The sequence below is a fragment of the Candoia aspera genome, chromosome 4, assembly GCF_035149785.1.
Source record: "Candoia aspera isolate rCanAsp1 chromosome 4, rCanAsp1.hap2, whole genome shotgun sequence".
In the NCBI taxonomy this organism is placed as follows: domain Eukaryota; kingdom Metazoa; phylum Chordata; class Lepidosauria; order Squamata; family Boidae; genus Candoia; species Candoia aspera.
The window spans coordinates 494,835-507,766 of record NC_086156.1 but is presented as its reverse complement, the minus strand read 5'-3'; the positions used below and the strand labels follow the sequence as shown (position 1 = coordinate 507,766).

The window sequence follows — 12,932 nt, the reverse complement described above, 5'->3', positions numbered from 1 at the left end:
CCTGCCCTGGATGACAAGATGTGGGCGGAGGGGGCACCTTGGACCAGGCTCCTGCTGTAAGGGCCCCATGGCTCCTCCCCGGAGAGCTGCAGGTGGGGTGCCTTGTTGGTGGCAGCTGCCCCACTTTCCCCTGCCCTCTCTTCCTGCAGCCCCTTTGGAGCTGCGCGCCCGGCTCCGAGTCGCCTCGGCTCCGGCCCAAAGGCCACTGATCCCCGGGAAGGGAGCCGAGGGAGCGGGCAGCGGAGGGCCTCGAAGGGGAGCGGCCGTGCCGGGACTTTGCTGCGACAGCGGGCGCGCGAGGGAGGAACCCGGTCGCAGCTCTCCCAAAACGGGAGCCGCGGCGGGGGTGTCTGGGCCCTCGAAGGGGCTACTCTGCTCCAGAGGAAATACCCCGAGGGCGGAGCGGGGGCGTTGCGAGCAGCTCGCCTGCTGGAGGCCTCCTGGCCTCCCCCGATTCTCCAGGAGGAAGCCCCGCGGCCGGAGCCCGACGCCCCCTCGCAGCACAGAAGGCCGGGAGCGGGGAGTGGGCAGCAAGGCGCCTCGGCGGTCCTCCGACCCGACCCGACCCGACCAGACCCGGCTGGCTTTGTGCTCCCCCTGCCGAGAAATGAGACCCTCGCCCCTGGTGCACCCGCGGCTGCTCCCAACGAGACCCCCCACCCGCTTTGCTTTTCAGCGAGAGAGAGGGACGGGTGCTCGGGGAGGAAACCGAAAGGCACTCAGCCCTCGCTCAGAGGCACTCCGCTACCCCCGTCGACCTCGTCCTTCCGAGCATGCCGAGCGAGGCAAGGCCCGCCTTTAACACATCGGACAGGTTCCGGGGCTCCGGCTAAGGCAGCCGACGACAGCCCCCCGCCCCCTCCCCGTAATGCTTGTGTGTCGGGCGCTTCTATTGGCCGCGAAGCGCCTCGCTCCGCCCCAGCCGAGCTCTCTCCTCCTCCGCCGTCGCCGCGTTCTCGGCCGCCGTCGCCGCGGCTGGGCCGGATCAGAGCCCCGCGCGGACAGCCAAGGCCAGCCCAGCCCAGCCCAGCCCGGCTCCGCGCGGAGCAGGAGCAGGAGCAGGAGCAGCGCCGAGACAGCAGCGCCCCGCCGCCGCCTCCCGCTCTGCCTGCCTGGCTCGGTCCCTCCCTCTTTCTCTTTCTCAAGCCAGCCTGTTTAGCCGCCGCCGCCGCCGTCTCCTTCGGCTTTGCCTAAATAAGGGCGCCGCTGCTGCTGTTGCCGCCAGCCGAGCCCGTCGCGGCCCGTCCCGTCGAGCTAGAGACCCGGACGCCGCAGACAGCTCGCTTGAGCGGGGTGCCGGCCTGGACACCGGCTTAGGGGCTTGCTGGGCGCTCAGTGCGCCGAGACCGCCCCGCCCCGTCGGGCCCGGACTGCTGACAGGGAAGAGCGAGGGAAAAAGGGCACCATCCACTCCAGGCGCCGGAGCCCCCGAAGGACGGCCCGGAGCTCCCCGGGGCGCAGGCCGGGCTGGAGGGGCCCTTCCTTCCTTCCTCGCCGGCGGCTTTGGCTACTCTTGCCCGGCCGCCTGGGATTCGTTCGCCCCTCCCGGAGAGCCTCTGGGAGCGAGAGGACGCCACCGCCGCCAGAGCCCTTCGACCTTGCGGGTCGCTCCCCTGCTCCGGGACAGCGGGCCTGCCCGTCCCAGCGAAGCAGAGCCGGCCTGAGGGGCCCCAGCGCTGGGCCGCTCCGTGGCCGTCGTCGGCGCGCCTGGATGCGTTTGGGGGCGGGCGCCGGGCGGCCCTCCCCCATGGGCTTGCAGCATGCCGGTCCGGCGCGGGCACGTGGCCCCCCAGAACACTTTCCTGGACACCATCATCCGCAAATTTGAGGGCCAGAGTAAGTGGCCGGGGATGCCCTCTCGCGCGGGGGTCCCGCGGGGTGGGGGAGGACGCGGGGCCCGGCCGAGGGGCGTTTGCACAGGGAAGGGCCGGCGCGCTGGGGAGGCGCGGCGCGGGCTGCAGGCCGGGCTCTCCCGGGGCCAGCTGAGGCAAGGTGCCCGAGCGCCGAGGCTGGCGCGGGGCGGGCTGCGCGCGGACCCGTGCCCGCCACCCCGATCTCCCCGGGGGTCGGTCGGTGCGACTGCAGCCACGCAGAGCTGGAAGCTGGAAGCCCGGGGGCGGGAGAAGCGGGAGAAGGGAGGAGGTCCGTGCTGCGAGCCGACAGGTTTGGCCCTGAAGGACGTCAGAACGGGCAGGTGCGCGCGAGGGGCTGGGTTGCCCTCCCGGGGCTGCTCCCTGCTGGGCGCCGGTTCCGTATTCCGAAGCGGCCTTAAGAGGAGGGGGCAGAGAACGGGGGCCCGGGGAGCGGCGTGTAGCGGCGGGAAAGGTTGCTGCGGGTGCAGGAAAGCGGGAGCTCGCGAGGTGGAGCGGGGCTCCCGGGAGGGGGCGCCCCGTGGGTGCGGGCGCCAAAGGGCCCCTTCTGGCGGGTGGGTAAGCGAGGGCGAGGCGGGGCGGGCAATGCCCCCGTCCCAGGAGACTCAAGCGATACAGGCCTCCGGGGGTTCGAAGGGCAGCAGGATGGCGGCCTGCCGGCCTGAACGGGTGCCGGCGGCGGCGCAGGGGGGCGACAGGGGCGCGCGGAGAGGCGCGGCGGAGCGGAGCTGCCCGCCTGTCTGGGCACGGGGGCACCTGGGGGTCTGCGAGGGGCAGGCGCGGCGGCGGCTGGCGAGGGGAGGAAGGGGCTCCGTAGGCCCTGGGAGAGTCCTCGTCCGTCTGTCGTGACGGGGATGGCCCTCTCCTTGCCAGCCTCGGGGAGGGTCTGGGCTTCCCAGGCTAGGCGGCTTCCGCCGGGCAGCCCAGCCCCGCCCGCTAGCTGGCGCGGCACGGGCGGGGGGGGCGGCCGCGCGACTCCCGAGCCCCTGTCGAGCGGCGCGGGGCTCCGGCTAGGCCGCTGCGGCAGGCGGGCGGGGGGCGAGACGTGGCCTCGGGGCGCCCGGCGCGGCGCGCAAGCAGAGGCTCAACAGCTGCCGCGCCGGGAGGAGGCCGAGCGGGAGGCAGAGAGGGGAGGAGGGAGGGATGGGCGCGCGCCAGCCGCACACTTGGCGGCGGCGGCGGCGGCGGCTCGCGGGAGAGGAGGCCGCGGGTGGAGGCAAGAGCGGGCCGGGATGGTGCCTTTGGAGGCGTAGGGGAGGGCTCCAGGGAGCCGCGCGGAAAGGGGGCTGGAAGCTGGCGCCGGGTCTCGCGCCGACAGAGGAGAGGAGACAGGCGTTCTGAGCATGTGCAGAGGGCGCTCTCTCTGAACTTGACGGTGCGCATCTTCAAATCGCTTTGTTGGGGCGGGGACAGCTGGGGCACTGGGGAGAGATCTGGGTAGGGAGCTGGGCGCTTGCCTGCCCCTCAGGCTGGGGTCCTCCTGGGCCAGGGGGTAATCAATGGGTCAGGACAGAAGAGGCTGCTGGTCACCTGCCTGTGCAGCCACCTTCAGGCAGCCTGGAAAGCAGGGTTGCCAGCCAGGTGGTGTGCCAGGGTGCTTGGACCTGGGCCATTTGGCCTTGAGACAAACTAGGCCAGAAGGTCCCTGGCCTGCTGTGGGCCATCTCCTCGTGGCAGAAGAGCCAGCTCCCTTCTAGGCAAAGCAGAGCATCAGTAGCTCTTACCTTTGCCTGAAGCTGTGCCCCCTCCCTGAGCAATCCCCCCCTGCCTGCAGATGATCTTCTCCTGGCCCACCTCTCCACCCATCTCCAGCGGGAAGGGTTGGATCGCAAGGGGCACAGCTTGGCGATGGGTTCTGTCCTCCCTGGCTGAAGGGTAGCAGCGCAGGATCTTTTCCCTGCTCTTAGGAGGCTCCTGGGGCCCAGTCTGTGGCTCAGTGCGTGCCCAGCCTCAGCACCTTGGGTTGCAGCCACACACCAAGGAGGGCACACGTTGGGGATGGTGCAGAGGCCTCGATGCCCATCCTCCCAGTGGAAAGCAGAGGCAGAAAGGAGCTGTCCAGAGCATGCCTGGTGGCAGGATTGGAATCCAAGGCCAGGGCCTCACCTTCAGCCTCAGGCCACTCCCCCCGCCCCCCCCCTGTCCTGCTGCCGATCCCAACAGAAACGCCCCGTCAGCCGGGACCTTGCGTGCTGGTGCTCAGTGGGTGACCTCTGCAAAGGCCCCATTCCCTGCTCAGGCAGGGACAGCTGGCTGGGCCTCACACAGCGTCTGCCCAGCAAGGTATGGATTTGTCTCGAAGATTCTGACCCCACCAATGACTTCCTGCCGGCCTTCCCCCTCCCCCTCCCCTGAGTCCTCAGATGGAAAACCTTCCAGCCAGGGACCCCGGGTGTGGCGTGGCATTTGCCACCCTGCTGCTTTGCTGGGGTGCTGTGTTTCTTGGGGCCTCCCTCCAACAGCGAGGAGGGCTGGTCCAGGGCTGCAGGTGAGCCTGTGCCAGGACACCTCTGGGCATTGAAAGGCAGGTGGGAGGTGGTCCTCCCTGAAGGACCAGCATGCTGGGCTCCCTGATGCCCCGTTCTCACATAGCTAAGCCACCCCACATGCAGAACAAAGATGCCTTTGGGTCCTGGGAGACCCCCAACTGTCGGCTCCCTCTGAGCTCTTCCCTTCTGTCTTACAGATGGATGGAGGCTAAGTCCTGGTCTGTGGTTGGTGGGGCCCCGCTCCCCAGGCATGTGCAGCTGCAGGGTGCCCCGTCTCCACAGGACTTGGGAGGAGGGGGGGGGCAAGCACCGCCAGGTGGGTATGTGTGTGCTTCATGGAGGCACTGGTTAGGCCAAGCAGAGAGGGCAGGAGGGTGCTGTGCCCTCTCCTCCACCAGCCTGGGGAACAAGAAGCTGGGCTTGCCTCTCTGAAAGCGGCTTCTGGTCCTACTCCTGGGCCTTTGGTCAACAGGGCAGTCTTCAGGCAAAGGGTCTTCATGTGTGTTTGAGTGTGTGCATGTGTGCCATGCATGCCCTGAGAAAATGCAGCAGCCCAGGTTACCCATCCATCCACCTCACTTCCCTGATGGATTTACTAGGCCCGTGCCGGGCCATGCGTCTTGGACATGGGCAGAGCCAGGCTGGAGGGAAGCGGATGCGGGGCAGAGCTGGCCAGGCCGCCCGGGGCTCCCTCTGGCTCACTGCCCCTCTTTTCTCTGTAGGCCGCAAGTTCATCATCGCCAACGCCCGCGTGGAGAACTGCGCCATCATCTACTGCAATGATGGCTTTTGCGACCTCTGTGGCTACACCCGGGCTGAGGTCATGCAGAAGCCGTGCACCTGTGACTTCCTGTATGGGCCGCGCACCCAGACAAGCTCCACGGCGCAGATTGCACAGGCCCTCCTGGGCTCTGAGGAGCGTAAGGTGGAGATCTGCTTCTACCGGAAGGACGGTGAGTGCTCTTGGGGGGGCGGGATTTTCCAGCAGCTTTTGGCAGTTGGAACCAGGCCACCTCAGTCCAATTGTCCATCACATTTCTTGGGTTTCTTCGGTGCTGAAATGTACAAGCTGGAACTGAGTCCGGGAAGGGCTGGGCGGCAGATCAAAGGATGGAACTCAGTCCGAACTCAGAACCGAGAGATTGGTAGACTGGGCAGGTTGAGCCTGGAGAAGAGATGACTTGGGGGGCAGGCAATTTCATCCCTTGGCTTGCCCCCACTTGGACTTGACTGTGTTGCATGCCTTGAGCACGCACTCCCCTCCCCCGTGCCTAGGACACAACTGTCACGCTTCCTAGTGAGACAAGCTTACGTTCACATTGGCCATAATGCTGGACAAGGAGCATTTCCCCTCTTATTCTACCGTAAACCAGTGGCAGCCTCAAGGTCTGTCAAATCTGTTGCCCTGTGCCGTTCATCTTCAAGGTGAAGGCAGGTGACCAGCTATGGGCATGACCAGAGGGAGGTTTGAGGGGGCCACAGGAATGCCCCCTCCTCTCTGGTCACTCGTGGGCTCTGCTGCAGCCATTTCTCCAGCAGCATTTCTCCCCCCCCCCATTGCCACTTGTCTGCTGATTCCTTGCTTATCTTGGCTCCCCCCTGCTTTAAAACCTGCTTCTCTCCAGGCTCCCAATAAGAGAACGAACCTCCACAGGGGTATTTGGGGAAGAAGACAGGGTTGGGCGCAGTTGGGCATCATTGCTGGTTTCCTTTGTTGGCATAAGAAATGGGTGCCTGGCCACTGGTCCATCCCAGCTCTTCTCCTCTCCAAGAACCAGCTAGTTGCCAAGCATGGCAAGTCCTGCTCCTGAGACCTCCTCTGCCTCTGTTTTGTATTATTTCAGCTTTGGAGATGCCCAGCCAGGTACCAGCAACCTGCCAAAGTAGAGGACAGGAAAGCCCGGCAAGAGAACCCCTGGCCTTGCGCCCTCAGCCAGAGTTGTCCAGGAAAGGCAGGGAGGAGGGACCAGCCACGGGGCAGTACTCCTCAGGCCCCTGCCCTTTCGTGCTGTGCCAGGGAAGAGGAGGGAACCTGGCTGCAGGGAAAGGGCCTCTGAGGCCTGAAAGGAGGCCTCAGCAGCCCGTCTGCGCAGGCTCAGGGTTCAGGGCACAAGCATGGACTGGAGTTGCAGGAAGGCCAGAAACACTTTTCTTGCCCAGGCGGATGGTGGCTTCCCTTCACTAGACATGTTCAGAGGGAAGTGGATGGCTGTGAGCCATGCTCAAAAACACAAAACAGCGATGGAAAAGAATGGGGCCAGCACTGCAATGCTTCTATTCAAATCTGGGGTATCTCTGCCTGTGGGAAAGAAGCTGCTGCTGGAGCTGGAAGCCCAATGACCCCAGGGGTCTCAAGTGCCCTCCCTGTGAGAAAACGCCAGGACCCTGTAGCTATGGAGAGAGGAAGACGAGGGAGGAGGATCCAGGTGGACCAAATCATGTGAGAATGGGGCTGCCTGGGGAGAGCCGTGTTCCAAGACCAGGGCCACACAGGGAAGTCTGCTGCTGGCAGGGTGTATAAGCCGTGGTACCCCAGAAATATGTGAAATGTCTAGTTATTTAGTTATTTGCACTTAAGTGTGTGCGCTTGCACGCATGTTACCACCTCCTTCCTGGCCGCCTCCATCCTTAAACTTGTCGCCAACGTCAAAATCCCTTCCGGCCTGGCCGTTACGGAATGCCCAAGGAGACGGCTCCGGGAGGCCCATTGGTTCCGTCTGGGTGAAGGGGCCATCGCTGGGTGGAGCCGGCGTGAAGATTTTGATCAGCAGTGGAAAACGTTATGAGACAGGCGGCAGTGCTTTGGTACAGTGGAATGTGAAAGAAAAAGAAAAGAAGTAACTAATTTTCGGAACATTTTGGGTTGTTTCTACTTATTAACCATATTGTTTTAATTTGCAAACTAACTGAACTGATTTCTCAAGGCAGCTCAGTGTTCCCCCCCCCCAGTCATTTCTTAATTTTCCAAAAGAATGTGTCAAACAGTATGTGTTTGAAGGCCACATTTGAAGGATACATTCCTTCTTTTCCAACAAATGTTTCTTGTATGACTGTCTGGCCGATTTGTATTTTTTAAGTTTTAAAATGATCTGACCCTGGACATTGCTACATAAAGTGGTTGGTGCATGAACACATTTTTTGCAGATCCAATCCAAAATTATTTAGCATTTGTCCTCGATGTTGTTAGTTGTGATTGCAAAAGCCAGTTTAAAGGAAACAGTTGTCTATTTCAAAAAGTGTCTGAAGAAGCTAAATCCAATCCTGCTCCTGTCCTGTTTTTGGCCTGTTTATTTATTTATTTCTTTTATTTATCATATTTCTTCACCACCCATCTCATATTGCAACGACTCTATTTTGGCATTTGCATCCAGGTTCCATGAATTAATTCACTCTTGGAATTCCTTAAGCAGCATGATTGCACTCTTTTAAAGCTCAAGCTGATGTTGTTCATTTGCTTTTTAATGGTGTGAGAAATTCTATTGGCAAGTTATTAATTGCTGTCCCAGCCTCCTTTCTCATCATTCAGTTTATCAGATGTTGCAGTAAGGATAGTGGTGGCTCGGCTGTGCCGAAGGAGCCTTCCGTAGTGTCGAGGGTGCTGAGGGTGCAAGGGTGGCTCGATCTTCATCACCCACTTCTTCGACCAGTTGCGTCCCACGTCACCCCCTTCTTGAAAAGTTCTACTCCTCCGGTCCATTATTTCCTGTTGACGGATTGGGATTCAGGCCCAGGGGAAGAGCCTCTGCATTTAAGCACTGCAGCACTGTTAAGCAAATGGTGCTTCATTTATTTTGCAGTTTGTTGGGGTGTGGGGGAGACCCATTCCTCCCCCACAACACAGACAGGCGCTCGCCCAGCCCCAGTGTGCCCCGTCTCCCACTTCCTCCTTGGCAGCTCAGCATGAGAACAAAAAGGGACAAGTAAGCATTATTTATTTATTCATTTATCAAACTTTATCACCGCCCATTTCCCCTACATGGGGAAGAGCATCCCTGGCCTATTCCTGCCTTTCTTTTAAAATGCAAAACTGCCTAGCCAGGAGAGAAGTCGATTGCTCTGCTGTGTCCTCTGCGGGTGCCCCTGTCACATAAAGGGAGTGGCAGTGGGTCCACGGGGTCGGGAGCCGTGGTCTGGAGGGCACCACGTTCAGCGATTTTCAGGCAGCTTCACCCTCAGCCGCTGCATCACACCCGCTAGTGCAGCCAGGCAGGATGCGTCTCCCTCCTTTCCGGGGGGGGGTGGTGGCAGTCGGGGTTCTTAGATTGGGGAGGGAAATGGCCCATTAACACCCCGCTGTGCAGAGTGAGAATGCTGGCTCTGTCCCGCTTTCATGATTTGGGGACTGGCAAGCCTGCAGACTCACCCCTTCAGCCCTCTGGTCCTCTCAGCAGGATGGCAGAACCACTTGAACCACAGAAGATGCTGGCTTGAAACCGAGACCTCCAAACGTTTATTTGGGGGTGGGCAGGGGTATTCCTAGGTTGGGCCCGCAACTGATCGCCATCAAGGACACCCACTTGCTGTTGCGTGCAGACTTTTCCCAAGTGGAGGGAAAATATTTCAAATTCTTCTCCTCCTCCAGCGGGGGGAGGAGGGGCACAGCCGAGTGGCTGATCTGCACAGAAGGGCCTGCACAACCTCTGGCTCACAGGGGGCCTTTCCTGCCTGCTGCCAGAGGAGATGCCAGGAGCCAGAGTGGCAGCACATTCAGCTTGTGGGGTTTTCTGTGCTCCTTGTACCCACGTTTCCAATTAACCCTAGCCCTTTGGAAGGTGGAGGCAGCTGTCGGGACTTCTAGGTGCTGGGCTAAAACACTCATGTCCCCGGTGCCTGCTTCATTTTCCCAGTAAGGACAAGAGGGCTCCCTCTCCGTGAGAGGCCTTGGCTCCTCCCTGGCTCTGGAGGGATCCCCTTCTGGCCTCCTGCCAGCTGTGCCTGTTGCCCAGCTCCCTTCTCTTGCAAGCTGTGGGCAGCCTGTCTGGATTGTGGGATTGTGGTGAGTGGAGGTGGGGAGGGCCACGCCAGGATCATGGTCTTGCCGTGGGGCCCTGGGCCTGCACTGAATCCATGCCTAGAAGCTAACAGCCTTCCCCCTGCTGAGAGCCCATGGGCAGTGGTGCCAGCTTGGTCTGTCCAGAGGCCCCTGCAACAACTGCAGCTTCAGTTAGGCACAGGGGTATCCCCTAGGAAGCCATGGTGCCTGTCCAGGTGGGGCTCCAGGGCCTTGCAGCCACCTGGGCCTTGTGCAGCCACCTGTCCCCAGGCAAGTCAGTCGCCTGCGACCCCACAGGGAAAAGGAGTCTGGCCCCAGCACTCTGCAAACTTCATTGTGCCAGGAGGGGAAACAGCCATAGGTGATCAAAGCAATTGAGCCAAGCTGCACCCTTAGGGATGGCAAAGCAAAGCAAGCTGGGGAGAGGGGTCAGAGGTAGCAAGGTGTGGGAGAGGCATTCCTAGCACCTCCCGGAGAGCGATTGCTTGGATCCTGAACACTGGAAGCGCCAGCATCTTGCTTCCGTTTGTTAGCCTGGCCCTTTGCTCCTGCCAGCTAGAGCATGTGGGGATGTCATCTGATCAGGAACGCAGCTTGGAAGGTAGTTGGGATCCCCTTTGCCAAGCCCTCCCCCACCCGGTGGAGTTGCCTAATATTTTGGCAGTCCCCGTGGAGATGCCGGAGCAGCACGCATGGCGCTCCGGAGATTGATGATTATTTGGGCGTGTGTGAAAGCTGACATCCATCACTAGCAGACAGGCCCTCGAGTTAAGAGGCCTGGAGCTTGGCGGGCACGTCACTGCAGTAACTCTGCCCTACTGCCAAAGACCGCCCTTGCCTTGGCTGGCTGTCCTGCAGCTCCCCGGTTGCACATAAAACTTGCCCTGGAACCAGCAGTCCAGAGCACGTGCCGTCTCCTCCTACAGGAATGTGGTGGGAGAGGGCGTTGTCCTTCCAGGGCAGCCTCTGCAGTGCCAGCCATGCCGCGCCAGGCCTGGAGGAAGGCAAGGCGCATCCCATCCGGCACCCGCCCCATCCTCTGAGCTTCCGTTGCTGCAGCCTTCTTGGTGGGCATCGGTCAGATGCACATTCTTTCTTTCCCAGTTTTCCATTCATAAATTTACATTGTCCTTTTCTTCTACCAGTTGGTTGGAGGCTTAGAATAGGTCCCTTTGATCATGTTTCTTGAAATGTGTGTTTTGTTTGCCAGTTTCCATAGTATAAAGCTCATAGATTTGTGAGTCTTATTCAAGAATATATGTGTGTTTGTACTGACTTTTTCCTATTGCGTTTTCTTCATAGAAAAATTCAGAGGAGTCTAAATTGTCAAGGATAATTGCGCAGTTGTTTATTTATTACATCAAAAATAAGCCTGAGTTAAAAGCAACCTAAATTTTGATTTCTCCCCTGTTCCCAGGGAGACTTTGGGTCACCTGTTTCATATCGCCTGACTGCCTGTAATAGGTGTGGAGAGCATAAAGGGAAGGGATGTCACCCTAAACTCCTGGAGAAAAAGCAGGATATAAAATGGTCATTTTTAAAATTTATTAAATTTATACACTTCCCATCTCACTATAAAAGTGACTCTGGGCGGCTTACAAATAAAAAATCATAAAAAAACCGTTAAAAAATACAAAAGATAGAAATAGATAAAAGAGGAAAAATTAAAAGGTGAGTGAGACAGAGAATGTCTTCAAACCATATTAAAATTACTAAATTATTAAAATATTGCAGAATGTGTGTCCCACAGCTCTCTGGTTGCACATAAAACTTGCCCTGGAATTGGCGGTCCAGAGTGCGTGCCACAATATTAAAAATTATAATAAATATAATAAATATTATAATATAATTTTATACATTATAATAGTGTAATATAACCTCATTATTGTGGCGATGTCATCTGGTGCCTAGAACAGGATGCAGCAGGCGGGGTTTGAACAAAGCAACATAAGGTGGAACTGCCACTTCCACGGTGCGGAAACGGTTCTTCTTCTGTGGAAGGAGCCTGAGGTCCCGTCTGCCTGTTCTGGACCCACATCGCACCCTGCCTCTAGCCAGGTCCTTTCAGTGGTCTTTCCCCCTCACCCTCTATCTGTTTTCCAAGTGAAGAACTTGGCATTGGTCTCTGCTGAAGTTCATTCTGCAATTTGGGGCTGGCTTCTCTAACTCTGTAAGGTCATTCTGGGTTTTATTTTTGCCCTCTGAGACAATGGCAGTCTCTCCCGGCCAGTTTTGTCTCCTGCGGATCAGACATGCGTCCCTTCCGCTCCAAGCAATTATAATATATATAATTTTAATTTTAATATAATTTTACAATTATAATGTATAAATTTATATTATAATTTATATTATTTATTTATTTATTATAAAATTATATATAAATTACAAATTATAAAATTTATAAATATATAAATTACACACACACACACACACACATATATATATATATATATAAAATATATAAATATATATTTATAAAGATGTAAAAATAATAAAGGCGGGACAGTGAGTAAGTAAGTAAATAAATAAATAAATTGGAGTTGTGGAGAGGGGGAACGAGCGGCGCCCGGCTTGGGAGCAGCAGAGGCGAGGGGCGTTGAGCGGGCCTAAGGACGGGGGGAGGCGGCCGTGCGATGCGTCGGCTGAACGCGGAAGGGAACGGCTTCTTCCGTCAGCCTCCTTCAGACCTGCCCGGAGGACTCTTTGGGGTCTCTTGATTCCCACAAAGGGGAGATGATCCAGGGAAGTGCTGGCAAGACCACCCCCCAGGAGCAAAGAGCGCCCCGAATCTGGGCAGGGTGTCTAGCGAGGGACAATTAGCAACGATGGGAGAGCCTTGCCCGCTCTTTGACCCAACCCGTTTGCCCAAGAGGTGGAGTGGTTTTTGGCTGCTTCAGACAGCGGGACCCGAAAGGGGGGGGCAATTACACACGCTTGCCCTCCCTCTCCCTTGTACCCAGCCTGCATCTGGAAGGCAGTCCCCGTTTTGCTTCCCCTTCTAAGGGTCGAAAGGGAGAAGGCGGAGAAAGTCCACCCAGCTTTTTGTAAAGACGTTGGCTGCGGTACTCGGGGCGGTCACTAGGGGGCGCACAGAAACCCTGGCCTGCCGCCATCTAGCGGCTGCCTGGATTTTTGCAGACTGCCGCTGATAACCCCGGGGAAGAAGTACGCAGGGAACCTGGGCTCCACACCCGGGCCTTCTAGGCCAGCTCCAACGACGGTCCCGCTCGAAAACGAAGCAGCTGCCTCGGGAGGCGCAGGGCGGAGGCCTGTTCCACGGAGGACCGCGAGCGGGGGCGGGGTGGCCGCCGGGAAGCTGGCCCAGTCTTGCTCCGGGTTCCCTTTCCGGGCTGTGCCCTCCCCGTAGCTGCGGCTCTGGCCTGCCGCCGTCCCCCGCGGCCTCTTCCGTGCGATGGAGCCCCGTAGCGGCCTCTCCTAGGGGGTCAGCCAGGCGTGGCGGTGGGGCGTGGCTAACCCCGTTTTTTCCTGACTTCAGGGCGGCTGCGGGAGGAGGGGGCTGCCGGCAGTCCCCGGGGCGAGCGGCGCGGGCCCTTGCGGAGACGCGGGGTCACCTGCGGA

General features: G+C 59.0%; 1 protein-coding gene across 2 annotated transcripts in view; it reads left to right on the top strand.

Annotated features, from left to right (window-relative positions):
• Positions 1 to 1,653: 1,653 nt before the first annotated feature.
• Positions 1,654 to 12,932, top strand: part of KCNH2 (potassium voltage-gated channel subfamily H member 2) — a 57,292-nt gene continuing 46,013 nt past the window's right edge. The window contains exons 1-2 of one of the 2 annotated variants that reach the window (XM_063303179.1): positions 1,654 to 1,836; positions 5,083 to 5,313. In XM_063303179.1, the coding sequence (XP_063159249.1) occupies positions 1,761 to 1,836; positions 5,083 to 5,313 (307 nt within the window). In that variant the 5' untranslated portion in view covers positions 1,654 to 1,760. The remainder of the gene's footprint in view (positions 1,837 to 5,082; positions 5,314 to 12,932) is intronic. The other variant, XM_063303178.1, reaches the window with a different exon arrangement.